The following is a 16,495-nucleotide window of genomic DNA, read 5'->3' on the forward strand; positions in this document are numbered from 1 at the left end:
GTAGCTACAGGTAAGAATGCACGTAATGGGAAACACTTATTCTGACTATAAAGCCTTCTGAAAAAAACTCCAAAAAGCCCCAACAACGGTCCATTTACATATAATTTGACGTACATATTAACCATACCAGAGCGACATAGTTATTATTAATAACATTGTTATGCCAATCACACTACGTTACTGGCGTACTGACACTTTGTCACACCACACTGGCTGGCAACTAGCTTCACCACACACTCGCCCGCAGCGTGTCAGGCCACTGCCATGTATTCCTTGGATTTTATTTGAAGGAAACAAGCTCTCAAGTGTCTACATGGAGAATGTCTGTGAATATACAGAATGCGTTGTTCAAGACAGTATATTTGCAGACAGTATGTCTGCAGCACTTACCATAATGTGCTTGGAAGGCTTGGGGCTTGACTACTTGACTACAGTGGCTGCACATCACCAGGTAGAAGTCGTCTTGAGCGGGATACTGGCCAAATATGGACATATCTGTGCACAAAAACGTGCAAAAAAATTGATGATTAGGGTACGAGTCAGTAACAAACTATTACACAACATATGTGTTCACAAATACAGCATATGCAGAAATATACAAAGATACAAGAAGAACAACTGCTTTAAGTTTCCTGTTCTTAGCCTCTACATACATACATACTGTGTGTATGTATGTATGTATGTATGTATGTATGTATGTATGTGTATATATATATATATATACACATACATATATACAGTATATATATATATATATATATATATATATATATACATACAGACACACACACACAGTATGTACACATATACATAAATATATACATACACACACACACACAATATATACATATATACACACACACACACACACACACACACACACACACACACACACATATTTATATATATATATTTCACATACAATAATACAAGAATTTGCAGAAAAAAATGTATAAACACTCATGAGCTAACTGACAAGTAAATCCTGCAAACAAAAGCATGAAAGACTTCCAAAGCACTTGGCTACGTTCATCATGGAGTGCATGGTGATAAGAAGCTGCCAAACTAGTGATCCAAAGGTTGCCTGCTGTCAAGTAAGTTTTTCATGTAGTTCCCTATCTTCCTGCTTATGACTCAGTACAGTATGTTATATTAGATTCCTGCTTCGGTTCTGTCTTTTGACAAATAAACTGCAGCTCCTTGTTGAATATTTTTGCCATGTGTTCATTTCAAAACAGATCTTTGCTGTATGTTAGACAAAACACTGTTTTTTCCGAGACAGGGAAAATGGTCTTCTAGTTGTGAAATATGGATAGGATGTGGTCCACGAACCAAATAGTTGTCCAAGACTAACAACAAAAGCTGAGACAGAATTGCCTCCTTTCTCTCAATAGAACATGAAAAGAATTGAACGTGTGGCACAAAGAACCAAAAACCTCCCAATTTGAGGGGGCTAATTAAGAGATTGCGTGGGGTGTTATGGTGTGATAAGCAAAGGGAGCGGATGCAAGAGTGGGGCTCTCTCCAGCATGTGCCGCTCAAGGGCTGTCAAGGGTCCTCAAAACATCATTGGCTAGGCCTGGAAGGGATGAGGACCATTACAACAAGGTCTACCTGATGGGTAGCCTCTCAGGGTGGGAGTGTCATTACTTTGACAAACTGGAGCCTACTTTGGACATGTGAATAATGAAAGCACTTCTCAATGTCCCCTTAACCAAGAGACATTTGGAACCACCAAGGTGGCCACAGAAAAAAAGCCAAGGTCTTCACTTAATGGATAAAGGCATGTAAAATGATAAATAGGTGGAGTAGAAAAGCATATTGGTGATATGCAGTATAAAAATCAAACGTCCGCCTCTTCTCAATAGGAGAGAAATGACATGTAGAAGGGTGTATGTGTTCATTAAACTTATTCCCAAACTGAGTTGCTCATTTGGAGCATTCTACAAATGGTTGGCTCAACACACAAGAAACCAAGCCAGACCCACTTGTGATTCTGATTCGACACACTTAGGTACTGACTGTACTGTACCACTAAAAACATCTGACATGAAAAATCTAATGGTCTGTACTTGTCTTCTTCCGAATTGCACTGAGTGAAAAAAGGAGGCAGAAAGAAAGAAAGTTATCAAGAAGGGCCAAGACATTCAGGAGATTCATAATATGGAACAAATTACATTTTCACTGAGATACGCCACAGATAAGGGGAGAAAATACTGGAAAAATTGGATATCTTACTATGATCTCAAAAAATTTTGATTTTTGTCTCAATCTATGACTGATCTACAGTATGTATACAGTGAATTGTTATTGTAATTTATTTTGAACATTCATACAAGTTACATTGGAATACATCACATAGTACAATTCACAGTTCCACATTTCCGAAAAGAAGTAGGAAGAAGCATATTCTGCTATATGATTACTGTGTATGTATATATGTATATACAGAAGGTATATACAGTATTATTTTAATCTTTTTCACTGTATGTTTGTGAGTGTTGTTGTCCAATGTTGAAAAATAAAAAAGTAATAAATAAAAAGAAGGGCAAAGAGACAGAACAAGGCAGCAAGGCCAATAAAAGATCATGATGCAGGGGGGCTGAAAAGGAGCAGAAACAGGCCTAAGTGACACAAAGAGGGAGTATAGGACATATGCTTTACAAAGAGTAAAGAAAGCTTGCGAGCAGTGGGAAGGAGGGAAAAGATGAGAGTCCAGTTAATTTCAGCATCCTCATCCATGGCAGTGATGAATGATCTAGGTGGATCCTGCCTCTTTGATTGGCAGACACTGGTTGAATGTGAACCTGCAACCGACACTGGTCTGTGACACAGTGTCTATGTAAGAAGCAAATTCACTCACTGCTTGGGCATTTTTTTATGTCTGTGTGTGAATCCTACTGTGGTGTAACCACAGTTGGAATCTGATATGAGTCATGGCAGAGAGGGAGCGATCCACTTGTAATACCGCCACTTGGCGCATGGACGCAGGCGCTTCACCACACACTTCTGCCACAAACAGAGTGGTTGATCAGCCTCCTGAGACAGTCTGTGAAGAATCCTGCTAGAAGATGCAGATGCAAATACAACAGCATTCTTCTACATCAAACTGAATTTCTTCACTATTACGTGGCCTCTCAGTTGTGTATGCTATGTCACGTACGACACAGTATTTACCGTATTCATAATATATGGAATCACTTGTAGTCTTATCCTTTGCACATAGGCAGCAGAACTATGAAAGGTCAACACCAGATAAGTACAATGACAAAGAGCCGTTGACACTTTCCTTTGCAGCATGACAAAAAAATAAGATTGGCACTCTGACAACATCAGTGTGCCAATATGACGACCTGAGCGACTGTTCCACTGAATCATTCTGTGCTTGTTCATCTTGATGGAGATGATCAAAATGAAGACAGAGAAAGAAAATGATGGTACTCTTTCTATTACAACTTATGTTTCTAACACACTACACTTGCCATTTTAGGCTTCATGGCAAGTGAGACAGGATGGTCCTATGGTAATTTTGTGATATAAAAAAAATAACAAATATCAAGATGAAAAACTGATTCGGGCTATTTTCAATCAATCATCTTAATGTCAACTCAAGATTCATCTTCATTTGTACAAGAGCTGAAATAACAATGCAGTAACAAATTCAAGTCAAACGTGCTGTCCATGTGTCCTTGAACAAGAGACAAAAAGTCCTCATATCGAAGCAATAAATACTAGATAAAAGAGGAGTGGATTATAAAATGCATAAAAATACATTATGAAAGACTGGAAATGGCAGTAGAAAATAGCTACATGGTGGGTATTGTTGTTTAAGCATGAAACAAAAATTAAAAAAAATAAAATTAGGAAATTAACACTTCAAAACATATTTTGAATCCTTGTCAATGTACACTAGACTTTGTGTTAACTAACTGGCAGGTTGGGCAGCTCAATCTAATTTATTTTATTGGTGCATGGGAATGTATACCCACAAGACTATGCTGACAACAGCAAGAGCTCAGCATGTTATGTTCATTTTAACAGTTAAAACTAATATGGTGCATGGGAACATGCTAAGCTCTTGCTGTTGTCAGCAAAGTCTAACATCAAACTTTCAATGTTTATATTTGTCTGATAATGATGTGACATAGCAATACAATGTCAAAGAAAATTTGTGTGATGATAAACTATATAGATCGTGACTATCACTAAACTTACAAAAAGGTTAATTATACTCATAACACAACAAAAACAAACATTTCAAACACAAACTATTCCAAGTACATCCTTCTCTCTCTCCAAATGCTACTGCTATTCTTGTTTAAAAGACAACATGCTGACAATGGCGTTCAATGACTAATATTGCAAATATTGGAGATGCATGTTTACATGATTAAGACATGACAGTGTTATTATTTATAATGTTTAAGTCTATACTCAACTACAGCAGAGTTATCTGAGAAGTTATTTTAGGGACAGATGTCAAGTACTACATAAATAAGAGACACGTTTCACATATAAAACGGCTGTCCAGTCATTTGATCTGTTGTAGGGAGCATTTTGAACTAAGAGTTTGAACAGGCTTGAGTGTGTGTGTGTGTGCGCAAAACCCCCAGAACCAAAATACACATTTGGCCCTAGACAGAAAAAACACTCTCACCTTCTCTGCACAAACGCATGGCTTCCCGATTTTTCCCGGAGTCTTTTAAACTTTCCTCCAATTCAGCACCTAAGAGTGGGGCGATCGGACAGAGACAAATAAATAATTGCACTTGCCCGGTCTGTTGCTACCACTATGGTTTCTTCATATTCCGCCGACAACTGCATGCAAGCGGCCACAAATAAGCACACCAGCGCCGGCGACTGTGGCGCTCCACCTTGCCTCGGCGAACACATCCGGGACGCGAGGGGACTCACCGTCATTGGCGTGGAGTTTGGCGGCGTCGACCCAGCTGGTCCAAGGCTGTCCCAGCATTATTTCAGGACTCGGCAAGGATCTCCGCTCCGCAACAGTCGCCATTGCTGTGGAGCCTTCTCCCCGCTGGATCGGCTGCTGCTGCTTCAGCTGCTGCCTGGCCGCTCGGCGCTGCTCCCCCCTGACGTCATCCTCGGCCCTTTCCGACATTCTTTCCGCTACAATGTAACGACACAAGAGTCAGCTCGGCAAAGGAGAGGGCTATCCTCATGAATGGCACCGCGTCGCCTTGCTTCACACATCACCCAAACTAAATAAATCAATTACAGGGCGTGTGGCCCCTTGGAATGTCCCAGCTTCTACAGCAGGGGTATCCAAAGTGCGGCCCGGGGGCCATTTACGGAACCCTTGCTGTTTTTTTTCTGGCCATCGGAATATTCAAAAATTAAATGAAACATGACCTGCATCAGATCAAAAAATAAAAATACAGTATAAAAGGTTACAAAAAGCTACCATACTAATACAAATGCAACTTTTATAATGTGAGATTTGTAGGCTTTTTAATGGATTTTATTGAATTTTGTATGTTTAACCTCTTAAAATAGGAATCATCAACTATATGTGTCCAACTTTTCTGAGCAGACACTGGGAGGGCTGGATGCTATTCTAAAATAAAATTACAATTGTATCCTTAGTTATACTTTATATTATTTGATATATTATTTTGTATTATTTAGCCTTTGTCAGTGTTAACAGACTCTGTACTTGCTGTACTGCAGAAAGCCACTAAAGTCAAAACCAACAAAACCAGAACTGCCCCACCCGTCAAGATTGTGTTTGCACAAGACAGGGGTCTGAAAGTAGCGTATATCATTTTAGGCCAGTGTTGATTGATTACAAAAAAACAATTTGGTTGGAGAATGTGCGTACTTGCACGCAAACTTTACAGCTGTCTTACACAAGGTAATGTCACAGTGAATGCAGTCTGTGCTTGCGCTTCAAGTTAAAGAAAACTGGCACTAATGTACTAATTTTCACAATAAAATGATCCAACTGCAATAGATTTAGTTCCAGGACTCTATTCTGAATTCAGTAATTTTATTTTTGGGAGGCTTCAGACATTCCCAGTTGACAAACACATTAGTGCTTGGGAGGCTCGCGAGGCAAAGACAAAAATAAATTACATTAAAATAAATATGAATGAATGAGTATGAATGAGTATCGGAACTGCTAAGTGTTAGCTTTCAAATGGCGCTAAGTTTGTTGAATGAGTGTTTTGCCGTGTGAAATGATTCATGACATATGTCGGTGTCAGACTGCTTGCTTGTTTTCGACATCTGCCCATTTAAGTGGTTTGAATTGTTATTTTTTTCCTAAAATTGGTTCGGTTGCACTTTTAACTGACGCTCTTCCGCTTACATGGATGTATATAGCATGTGTTTATCGATACAAACATCGCGCAGCAGTTACCATTGCAACCACGCTGCCCCCTGTACTTGGTTCCAGCAATTTTAAAAGGCTAATACATATAAAGGTGAGGAATATTAAAGTGGCTGCCAACATTCTTCCATTTTTTGTATGCAGCCATACATGGAAAAAGCGTGGACACCCCTGCTCTGAAGTGTGTGAAATCACTATACTACCTGACTGGGGATGTGGGTCTACATTAGAACTAGAAACTGACAGTTCCCTTTCAAATTTGAATGTGATTAAGTAGAGGTTACCACATCACAGAATATTTTGGCAATCCATAGATACTTTGCAAAATTCCCCTTGGAGGGCTGTGAGTAGTATGAGGATGATGACATCAGTGTAATTTAATTTTACTCTTCGTACTGTAAATGCAGAGTAATACCATGACATCAGCATCACATCACTGCTTCTGTCCATGACCTCACCTATGACCCTCTAGCAGAAAAGTGTTTTTTGAACACTGTTCACTGTCAGGAGGAAAGTGATGACATCATAACAAATTCTCTAAATATGAATTTAAAAAAATCCTGATCCAAATTTGATCAGATTTGAAGGAACTCAGTTTATACATTTCACACAGAAATTCTCATAAAGTGGTGTGAAAAAGTGTTTGCCCCCTTCCTCATTTTTATTTTTGTGCATGTTTAAGATCATCAAATAAATTTAAATATTAGTCAACAACACACAACACAACTGAACACAAAGACAAAAAACGCTGCTGAACAAAAAGATCTTTAAAGCTCGTCTCAATTTTGCCAGAGAACATCTTGATGATCCCCAAGACCTTTGGGAAAATACTCTGTGGTCTGACGAGACAAAAGTTGAACCTTTTGGAAGGTGTGTGTCCCATTACATCTGGTGTAAAACCAAAGCCGCAAGAATATTATGCCAACAGTACAATATGGTGGCGGTGGTGTGATGGTCTGGGGGTGTTTTGCTGCTTCAGGACCTGGAAAACTTGCCCTGATAAATGTAACCATGAACTCTGATGTCGACCAAAAAATCCTGAAGGAGTATGTCCGGCCATCTGGTTGGGACCTCAAGCTGACAAACTTGGGTTCTGCATCAGGACAATGATCCAAAACACACCAGGAAGTCCACCTCTGAATGGTTGAAGAAAACAAAAAGACTTTCGAGTGGCCTAGTCAAAGTCCTGACCTGAATACTACTTAGATGTATGACCTTAAAAAGGCGCTTCATGCTCGAAAACCATCCAATCTGCAAAGATGAGGGGGCCAAAATTCCTCCACAGCGCTGTAAGAGACTCAATGCAAGTTATTGCAAACGCTTGATTGCAGTTGTTGCTGCTAAGGGTGGCCCAACCAGTTATTAGGTTTGGGGGCAATCACTTTTTCACACAGGGCCATGTAGGTTCGGATTTTCTTCTCCCTAAATAATACAAAGTTTAATTTAAAAACTGCATTTTGTGTTCAGTTGTGTTGTCATTGATTAATATTTAAATTTGTTTGATGATCTGAAACATTTAAGTGTGAAAAAGGGTGCGCATGTAAGTGCATTTATTCTGTAACTAAATACAAGCCATCAACAAAGGTGAAGGATCTGCCAAGCAGGCATGTGGGAGTGAACTCCATCTCAGTAACACAGTGCAATGCACGTCTGAAAGCAGTTAAAAAAAAAAAAAAAAACCTTCACAATGCAACCCAGTCCTTGACCAACAGAGCCGAGAAGGCAGAACTTGGACACAATCGTGGCAAAATAAAAAAACAAACAAACAAAATAAACAAAAACCCATCAAAAGTACAAAAATAGAGCAAAAAGGCATGATGCAACTAGAAAAAGCTAAACTGTTGATACTAATAACTTATAAAGAAACTAAAATGTGTCTTTAAATGTATATGTATGTATAATGTATTTACCTGGGCATTTATATGTATATGTATATGTCGTTGTTTTTTAAATGATAAATATCAAAGGACAGCTGGACAACTCTGAAACATTTAAGTGTGGAAAAACATGGGGGAAAAAAATCAGGAAGTGGGTAAACACTTTTTCACACCACTGTATACTGTACATGTATAATATTACATTTTGTTCACTTGGATCTAGGTGTGAATATGGATGTAACTTTAGCTACTAAGGTCTGAGACTGCAGACATCCCCGATGAATGTTTTATGCCACAGTGCTTTTCACTCTGGTGGTGCTCCTGTCAAAACATGTTTCACTGAATTCTGCCCAGCTTTGAAGTCCAATTAAAGTCAAATTCCTAAACCTTTTTTCATCACTAACAAAACATGTGCATTTATATTGTGAGGTTGGATAATGGTATTACACAACAATAAGGTCAAGTCGTATAAACATTTTTCTTTGTATTAGTTTACAATACACACACAGAAAGACATTGTCATTGTCAAAAGCAAAATAACCAGAGCATTTTTTCTAATTCTTAGTTTATTATTGATATTGTAATGGATGCTAATAATCCGCTGGCGTGAGTGTTGCAAGCAAAGCAAGAAAATAGGGTGTTTATGACTACTCCATATTGGCATGTGTATTGGTACATGCACATTTACAAAAATGACAGAAAGAGGCTTAACTAGTCCGTTAGCAAAAAATGATATGTGGCATAAACAGATACTTTTTTTGTAGGCATGTTAACTTTCACTTTCAAAATGACTTGTGTGCAAAATCTTCACACCTTTAACAGACAAACATGCACAAGCATGCAGATGAATCTTTAAAAAAAAAGGTCTTAAGCTTGTACTCATTCTGTGAAACGGTTTGTCACCTTAAGTCCTGTGAGGTTTTTCAGAGACAATCAATTGTGATTTTACTTTTTATAACATCAAAAACGAAAACGTCCTACTAACAACAGAAAAAATGGTAGGTATTCGAGGAGTAATGATACGCCATAATCACGGTTTGGTACCTGGTTTTAAGGTAATGGTTCGGCTCGTTTTCAGCTCAGTAAGGGAACAAAATGCAAAACATAAACCTGTTTAGCTTATCAGCAAACAGGTTAATGATTTTCAAAAAGACAAAACACTGCAAACTGATTGCAGGTTATTCTACAATAAATACAATTCTCAAATAAAAACTCAAAATATACAGTAGATATAGCATACAGGAAAATTAAAGGATGTGTGGGGCCATTTTCATTCACTTTCAGCATTGAAGATGCCAAAACCTTTCCAATGTAGGTCAAAACATCAGCATTTTAGCTTTGTGTGAAGGGTAACAAAGAAAACTAGTAACATATAATAGTACTCATGATTATTATTATTATGTATTTATCAGGAGTCTCGCAACAAATGCACATGAAGTACTTTAGGCACACCTTGCAATCCAACCTAGCTTGGTGTTCACAGCGTCAGCAAGTGACATGTGGCTGTTTGTTTCCATCGAAGTTAAACAGCTGCTTTCTACTTGTTGATGTCTAAGCAGTCTAAGTGTATAGTATTAAGGGGCCGCTAAGTTACATGATTAGAACGCATATATATCCATCCATCCATCCATCCATCTTCTATACCGCTTCTTCCTCATTAGGGTCGCGGGGGCATGCTGGAGCCTATCCCAGCTGACTTCGGGCGACAGGCGGGGTACACATAGACAAACAACCATTCACACTCACATTCATACCTATGGACAATTTAGAGTCGCCAATTAACCTGTGTTTGTTTTTGGGAATGTGGGAGGAAGCCGGAGTACCCGGAGAAAACCCACGCGCACACGGGGAGAACATGCAAACTCAGAACATGCAAACTCCACACAGAAAAGCCCAGGGGAGAATCGAATCGGTCTTCCCGATCTCCAGGCTGTTCCTGTATTGGCCAACGTGCTAACCACTAGACCACCGTGCGGCTATATAGTTGTCGGTTATTGTGCATTATTTGTTGGTAGTGCCTTGTCTGTTGCTATCTACCTATTATGTTGCTGTGTGATGATTTTTTTTAGGTCTTTCACAACACCGTGAGTAAGACTAGTGTGTGGAATGGCAACCCCACAGTATTAACTTCATGGGGCAGCAAGTCCAGCAGTTTTACAAATTTGCGATCTTAGCGCTAAAAGCTCTGTATCGGCTTTTATTGTAGGGAAAAAAACAACACCGATGTTGGCCAATATCACGGTTTTATGCCAGTATGGGCCTGATAATTATCGGTGGGAGATAATATCGGACATCCCTAATACATATACTGTATGTATATACAGTATATATCCACCCATTTTCGATGCCGCTTCTCCTCATTAGGGTTGCGGGGGCATGCTGGAACCTATCCCAGCTGACTTCGGGCGACAGGCGGGGAACACCCTGGACTGGTCTAATATAATTTAATCCATATATAATTTATTTTGTGGAAAGTTTAATTTTGATTCTGTAGAAAGTAAAATATTTAAAGATTTGTCTTCAAATACAATGCTTTGTCTTATTGGTTGTTGGCATCAAAATTTCAGCTTTTTTTCCATTGTGCCTTTTGCTCCATTTTTGCTGTTTTTTAAAATTTTGCTTATGCTTTGATGCAACGACAAATGAGCCACGGGCCGCGGATGGCCCCCGAGCTGCACTTTGGCCACCCCTACTTTTGTGGATCTTTGTTGAGGTGGGGCTTGTGGAGTCAGCTCTCAATTACTCGGTTTGTTGGCTCAGTGTTGTGGGTGAGCGATCATGGTTGAGGGGAGAGAGACTGCTCAATGCATTACAATAGTCAGCCCTAACGAGCTGCAGATTGAAAGTTTTTTGGAGGTGCACGTCTATGGAGGTATATTTGTACCTTAATTTTGAGATAGCAAAGGCAGATTTTCATCCATATTAACGTGCAGTAATTGCTGTTGTGTGCTCAGGCAGATCGCTGCGCTGTGTCATACTCTCTCTCTTTCTTTCGCTTGTCCCTGAAAGCTTTTTGTTGCCGGGCGAGGCGTGTGCTGTTATCTCCGGTCGGGTTTTGGGGACTGGGCTCCTGGCTGGAGCTTGCGGCTTGCGTGCCTGGAGGGCGGCAAGGCGTACGGACATGTTCAGTGATCAAAATGCAAACCTGTTGGTCGCTCTCCAGGAGGTGAGGGCACTGATGTAATAATCCTTTTTTTTTTCTAATATTCTCGCGATCGACCGGCAATATCCCACAGATCGACGGGTTGGTGACCCCTGTGCTACACGATTGAATACTTCTTCTTGCCTGTTGTGTATAAAACGTGATCTGATGTCAATTTCAGTTCAGTCGGTCAGTTTGCGCATCGCCATTTTGTGGCATGACAACATTTGTGACTAACACAATTAAATAAATAATACAAAACAGTGGAACGTACGGTTCGTTTTGCCGTGATAACTATGATTACCATAAGTATAACACCTCATTGTGCACTAAACGCATTTTGCTGCATACATGTACTTTGACCAAACGCCGACAAAACGTTCCACCTCAATAAACGTCAACAGCGTGTTCCACACACAATGTTGAGAAAAGTGAATCAAGGAAGTGAATCAAGGAATATGCAAATTAGCTGATGCCTGCATTGACACGCAATGTGAACTTCCAAATATTTCTGTGGGTTTTTTTTGTAATTTTTCACACAATTACAAAAGTGACACAGATTCAATATCAGAAATATGGCATCGTGTCCATGATACCTGTTGCGCTTTGGTTTTCTACTGATCTACTTTTTCTAATCAATACACTTTGGGGAACTATTGTTTTACATCATGTTTCCGCACGAGTTTTAATTTATTTTATTTAAAAGCTCTTGGCATTTCAATTACAATGTTAAATTCTCTGGAGAAATTAAAGTTTATTGCTTTTGATACAGTTTACTCGCATTATTATGCCATATATTACCATTACATTAATGAAAAAAATGGTCTCAAAATAATGTTGACAATAATATTGTTTATCGGCAATAACAATTATCGTCCAGCAAAATTTGTTATCGTGACATGCCTAGCCACAAGTATGTGTTTTTGACTGTCAGTAAGTGACACTGACAGCACACTGCAAAAATAAAAGACCAGTGAGCATCGATCGCTCCTTATTTGACCCTGGAACGAAACTCCATACTATTATCCTAAGATTCCTAGAATAGATCTAGTCAAAAAATATGGATTTACTTACTGAAACTGACTGCAACATAGACTTGGAAAGACAGCAAGCCATGTTTTGCTAGCAATTCAGGTCCAGAACACGTACGGGTGACACCGGCAATCAGGTGCAAACAAGCACGGCCATGAACGCACAATAGCATTCACTAATATTGTGCTGTGAGGAGTATGATGTTTTACTGGCAGTGACAGCCACAGCTATCAGCTTGCTCTTTGCACACTGCACAGAGCTGAAGACGAGAGACAACAATTGTTGCCTCTTGAAGACGACCCCTTGGATTTATTGTTGTACGCTACCAGACAGCACATTGACCGCCTAGCTAGCGCATCCGTTTATGAATCCACACTGCATCAGAGGCCAGCTATAGGCTTTTCCACAGTCTAAGGCCTTGCGGGTTTTTTACGTTTTAGTTTCATCTGTGGGGTAATATAGAAACATTTGTCCCACCAAGTTTGCCGACGCATCTGACGAGGCAATTGGTGTCTTCTGAAAATGTACACAAGCTTACTCCGTCTCCTCGAGTGTTCCAGCAAAAGCCTTCAACACAACGAGCGGGCATAATATAAAAAAATATATAACAAACAACAGAAATGCATCCAGAACTGGACCATAACAATGGGGTAGCGTTGGTGTAACCGCCACTTGCTCCTCCTCCTCCAGTACCGGAAGAAGTGACGAAAATTGTAAAAAATTGTCAATATTTCAATATTGGAGCACATGTCTAACAAATATGCCTTTCAATGTTATTTTTCACGTCAAAAATATCAAGATGAACGTGTTTTGGTGTCATGAGCACTTCAAACAGGAGCGTGCACGTAACCACAAAACGACGTAACAGAACGCCATAAACCGAGGGCCAGATGTCTGATGAAGTTCTCGTCAATTTAAATTGTTCATAAGCACCATTTAAATTCATTTGAAAATTGTGAATATTTCACGGAGGCCTAAACATTTATTTTAACAATAACTTTCTAAAACCAGATCATAAAAAACTAAATTATTTTAAATGCAAACATATGTTGTTGTTGTATAATCATTTGCCAATTTATTGGGTAGAACACCGCAATAAATACAACTTTCATTAGACCTTTGTGGTGTTTAGAGAGCAGCTTGTAGCATTTTGTCAACTAATTTATGTCCGTGGTGCAGAGGTCCTAAAGTGCAACAGTATGAATCTGTGAGATCTTACCTTGGCAAAAAAGGAAAAAAGATACTTAATTTTAACTCAGTCAGCTGCTCCACATCTGTTTGGGTGCTCACTGGCTGCCACACACCCACAAGAAGAAATCTGGAAACACACATGCACGTTGAAGAAAGACCAGTTAATGGCATGTTCTTCAATTGTGTTAATACAGTTATTCTTCAATACCGACTTTTTTTTTTTTTTAAAGAATGTTCTTTAATGTTCTTTAACTCTTAACCACTAAGAAATAATCCACTCCATAAAACACCACCCCATCAGCCTTTCTTGCTACAGTGGTCTCTTCTGAATAGTACCAGCACTGATTGCATGCATGTGTAATACACAATTTACTGATATCTGTATTAAAATAACCTTGAACTAAATAGATTGGAATGAAAAATAATTTTGTTTAGGGCCGCATGAAAAATCTAAATCAAGTTCTTGATTCACACTAGCATGCATTCTAATTTGTAAATGATGACAATTTAAAAAATGTTCCTGAGCTGCATCACAAACAAGCGCTGTCGTTGGCATGACACCCTCCTCACTCCCCCCGTCCCACAGCAAGCCTCACCGGCCAGGGCAAATTTGCTGCATTGAGGCTCGGTGGCCATCATTTATCATCTCCCAGGAGCAGCAATCACATTAATTAACTGACTTTTCTTTTGTCTTGTCCTTTAGTCTGTGCGCGAATGTACTGTCAAGCGAGAAAGTGTGCCATGTTTTTGACGTGATGGATTATTTACTGTCTTTCTATTCCTTTCTATCATGACAGTCTTTAAGGAAGAACAAAACAATGACGACTGATAATGATAATAATAACAATAACAGGGTGAACATGGTGTGTGTGTGTGTGTGTGTGTGTGTGTGTGTGCACATGTAAGATTACCCCAATCGCAATTCTGAGCAAGAAAATCATTAGTCACATTTTTGCAGAATCCTGCAGCTGTCATTTTATCAAGTCATTCAATTTTGAGTAACTGGCAACCTAAACTTTCTCTCTTCACCCGTCTTACAACATAAACAGTTGAAGTCTTTCCTGAACTACATTCTGGGATTGTCTCTCAACAACTGTGTGCCAGCTGCATTACAAGCATTAAGTATTTCCTAAATAAATCACCTGTCATTGTCCCCTTGGCTCAACTTGACAAGACAACACATTGCAGACTAAGTTCAGCTAGCAGTACTAAGTCAGAACAAGTTTTGCAAGGCTTGCTCCCACCTCTACAATAACGAACATTATCACTTAAAAAGAGAGTGAGTGAGATAGACGTCGAAAATGGGCACGTTCCCAGTTATCATAAGAAGCGAGCTAGGTTATGTCTAATATAACAGGAGACCTGAAATGAAAGCAGCCTCCATCCATTCTGTGGCTGCTACAAATGGTATCAAGCTACGTCGCCCTGCTAGCTAAAGCCTGAAGCCAGCCATGACTAGCATTAGCGAGGAAGCTGCCAGGAGCCTGACAGCACAGAACAAGTCATTAGCACTCGTCACGGAGCCACAATAAGTTCCCTCTTACCAATCCTCTGGATGTCGTACGTGTACACTCACGTCAGGCCGATTCAAATCAAGTGGATGCACAGGGCGAAGGCGGCAGCACACGGTCAGAAAGAGCGAGTGCACTGCTCAGCCTCTGTGGAGGTCTTCACCAGGTGCTTCCATGTCTGTTTACCAGACTGCATTCTGGGAAGGTGACGTCACTGATCCGTCGACGCGCGAGCGACCCTGTATATAGATCACGCTAATGAGATACTGTAATAGAACCCTAATTGTTTCAATAGGGTTTTACAATATACAATACTGAACATGTATGCAAACACACAAAATCAAAGAGGTCAAACAGTTTACGTCATTAAATACTAAGTTGAGAAAATCACATTTGGAAGATGGGTGCTCATTTTTCCAGTAGATCTGGGCGAGTCCTTCGGAATATCGACATTACCGATACTAGTGTCTTCTACTGCTATTGAGTCGATACTAGCGAGATGAGAGCGACATGTTTCACTTCTCTTGTTTAGTTTCACAAATACCTTTGTGTTTTTTGTTGTGTTGTTCAAATATATGGTATTAATTTACTGTATATATTACAAACACCAAGAACGTAGTAGTTTTTGCTTTTGTTTACTTATGTTGCAAAAGGCGTCATATTACTCAATTAGGGAATCATTTGATTATTATGAGCCTGCTTGTGGCTTATATTAAATATTGTTACATTGTTCACAAATGAGAGTGTTGATAGTAACTAAAATACCATAAATATCAACACAGCCTCCTATGTACATTATGTATGTATTATCAATATTTATATATCAATATTGTTTAATCAAAGGCTAAACGTAGCCTAAAAATGTCGGGTTGACATGTGCAATTGTTGATGCAGTATACCATTTGTACACAGGTATGTCTATATATAACACATGCTCCCCTATATATATATATACACACACACACACACACACACACACACACATATTTATATATACACAGAATATTTTACTTTACTGTAATTCACATACATTTAATCAAATTAAAACATTTGATTTATGTACTATGAAACAGTGACAAGGCAGAGCTAGTATATCTCTGTGATTTTTCTGTATCCGTTGTAAATGATGGTGAGATAGTTCCAAGACAGAATGTGGATGCCAATAATTGTCTTATTCGACGCTCCGTTTTAGTTTAATTTAAGAATGAGTGGTTAAATGCACGACATATTTGTGACACAGTGTATGGACCACAGAGTTTTGAAGCCTAAACAAATGGAACCCCATCGATTTTAGGTTATGTATTTTTTAATATTTTTTATATTGTTACTGCCACGCATCAACAATTGAAATATTGTTTTTTTTTTGTAAGTTTAACACTGACACGCTCTA

General features: G+C 39.2%; 1 protein-coding gene across 2 annotated transcripts in view; it reads right to left on the reverse strand.

Annotated features, from left to right (window-relative positions):
- LOC129186551 (ataxin-7) overlaps positions 1 to 15,288 on the reverse strand; it is a 35,335-nt gene extending 20,047 nt beyond the window's left edge. The window contains exons 1-5 of one of the 2 annotated variants that reach the window (XM_054784918.1): positions 15,139 to 15,288; positions 13,623 to 13,721; positions 4,915 to 5,130; positions 4,658 to 4,726; positions 391 to 495 (exon numbers count right to left, since the gene is read on the reverse strand). In XM_054784918.1, the coding sequence (XP_054640893.1) occupies positions 391 to 495; positions 4,658 to 4,726; positions 4,915 to 5,122 (382 nt within the window). In that variant the 5' untranslated portion in view covers positions 5,123 to 5,130; positions 13,623 to 13,721; positions 15,139 to 15,288. Of the gene's footprint in view, positions 1 to 390; positions 496 to 4,657; positions 4,727 to 4,914; positions 13,722 to 15,138 lie in introns of both variants that reach the window. The other variant, XM_054784919.1, reaches the window with a different exon arrangement.
- Between the last annotated feature and the right edge of the window lie 1,207 nt (positions 15,289 to 16,495).

Source organism: Dunckerocampus dactyliophorus, chromosome 8 (genome assembly GCF_027744805.1).
Source record: "Dunckerocampus dactyliophorus isolate RoL2022-P2 chromosome 8, RoL_Ddac_1.1, whole genome shotgun sequence".
Lineage (NCBI taxonomy): Eukaryota > Metazoa > Chordata > Actinopteri > Syngnathiformes > Syngnathidae > Dunckerocampus > Dunckerocampus dactyliophorus.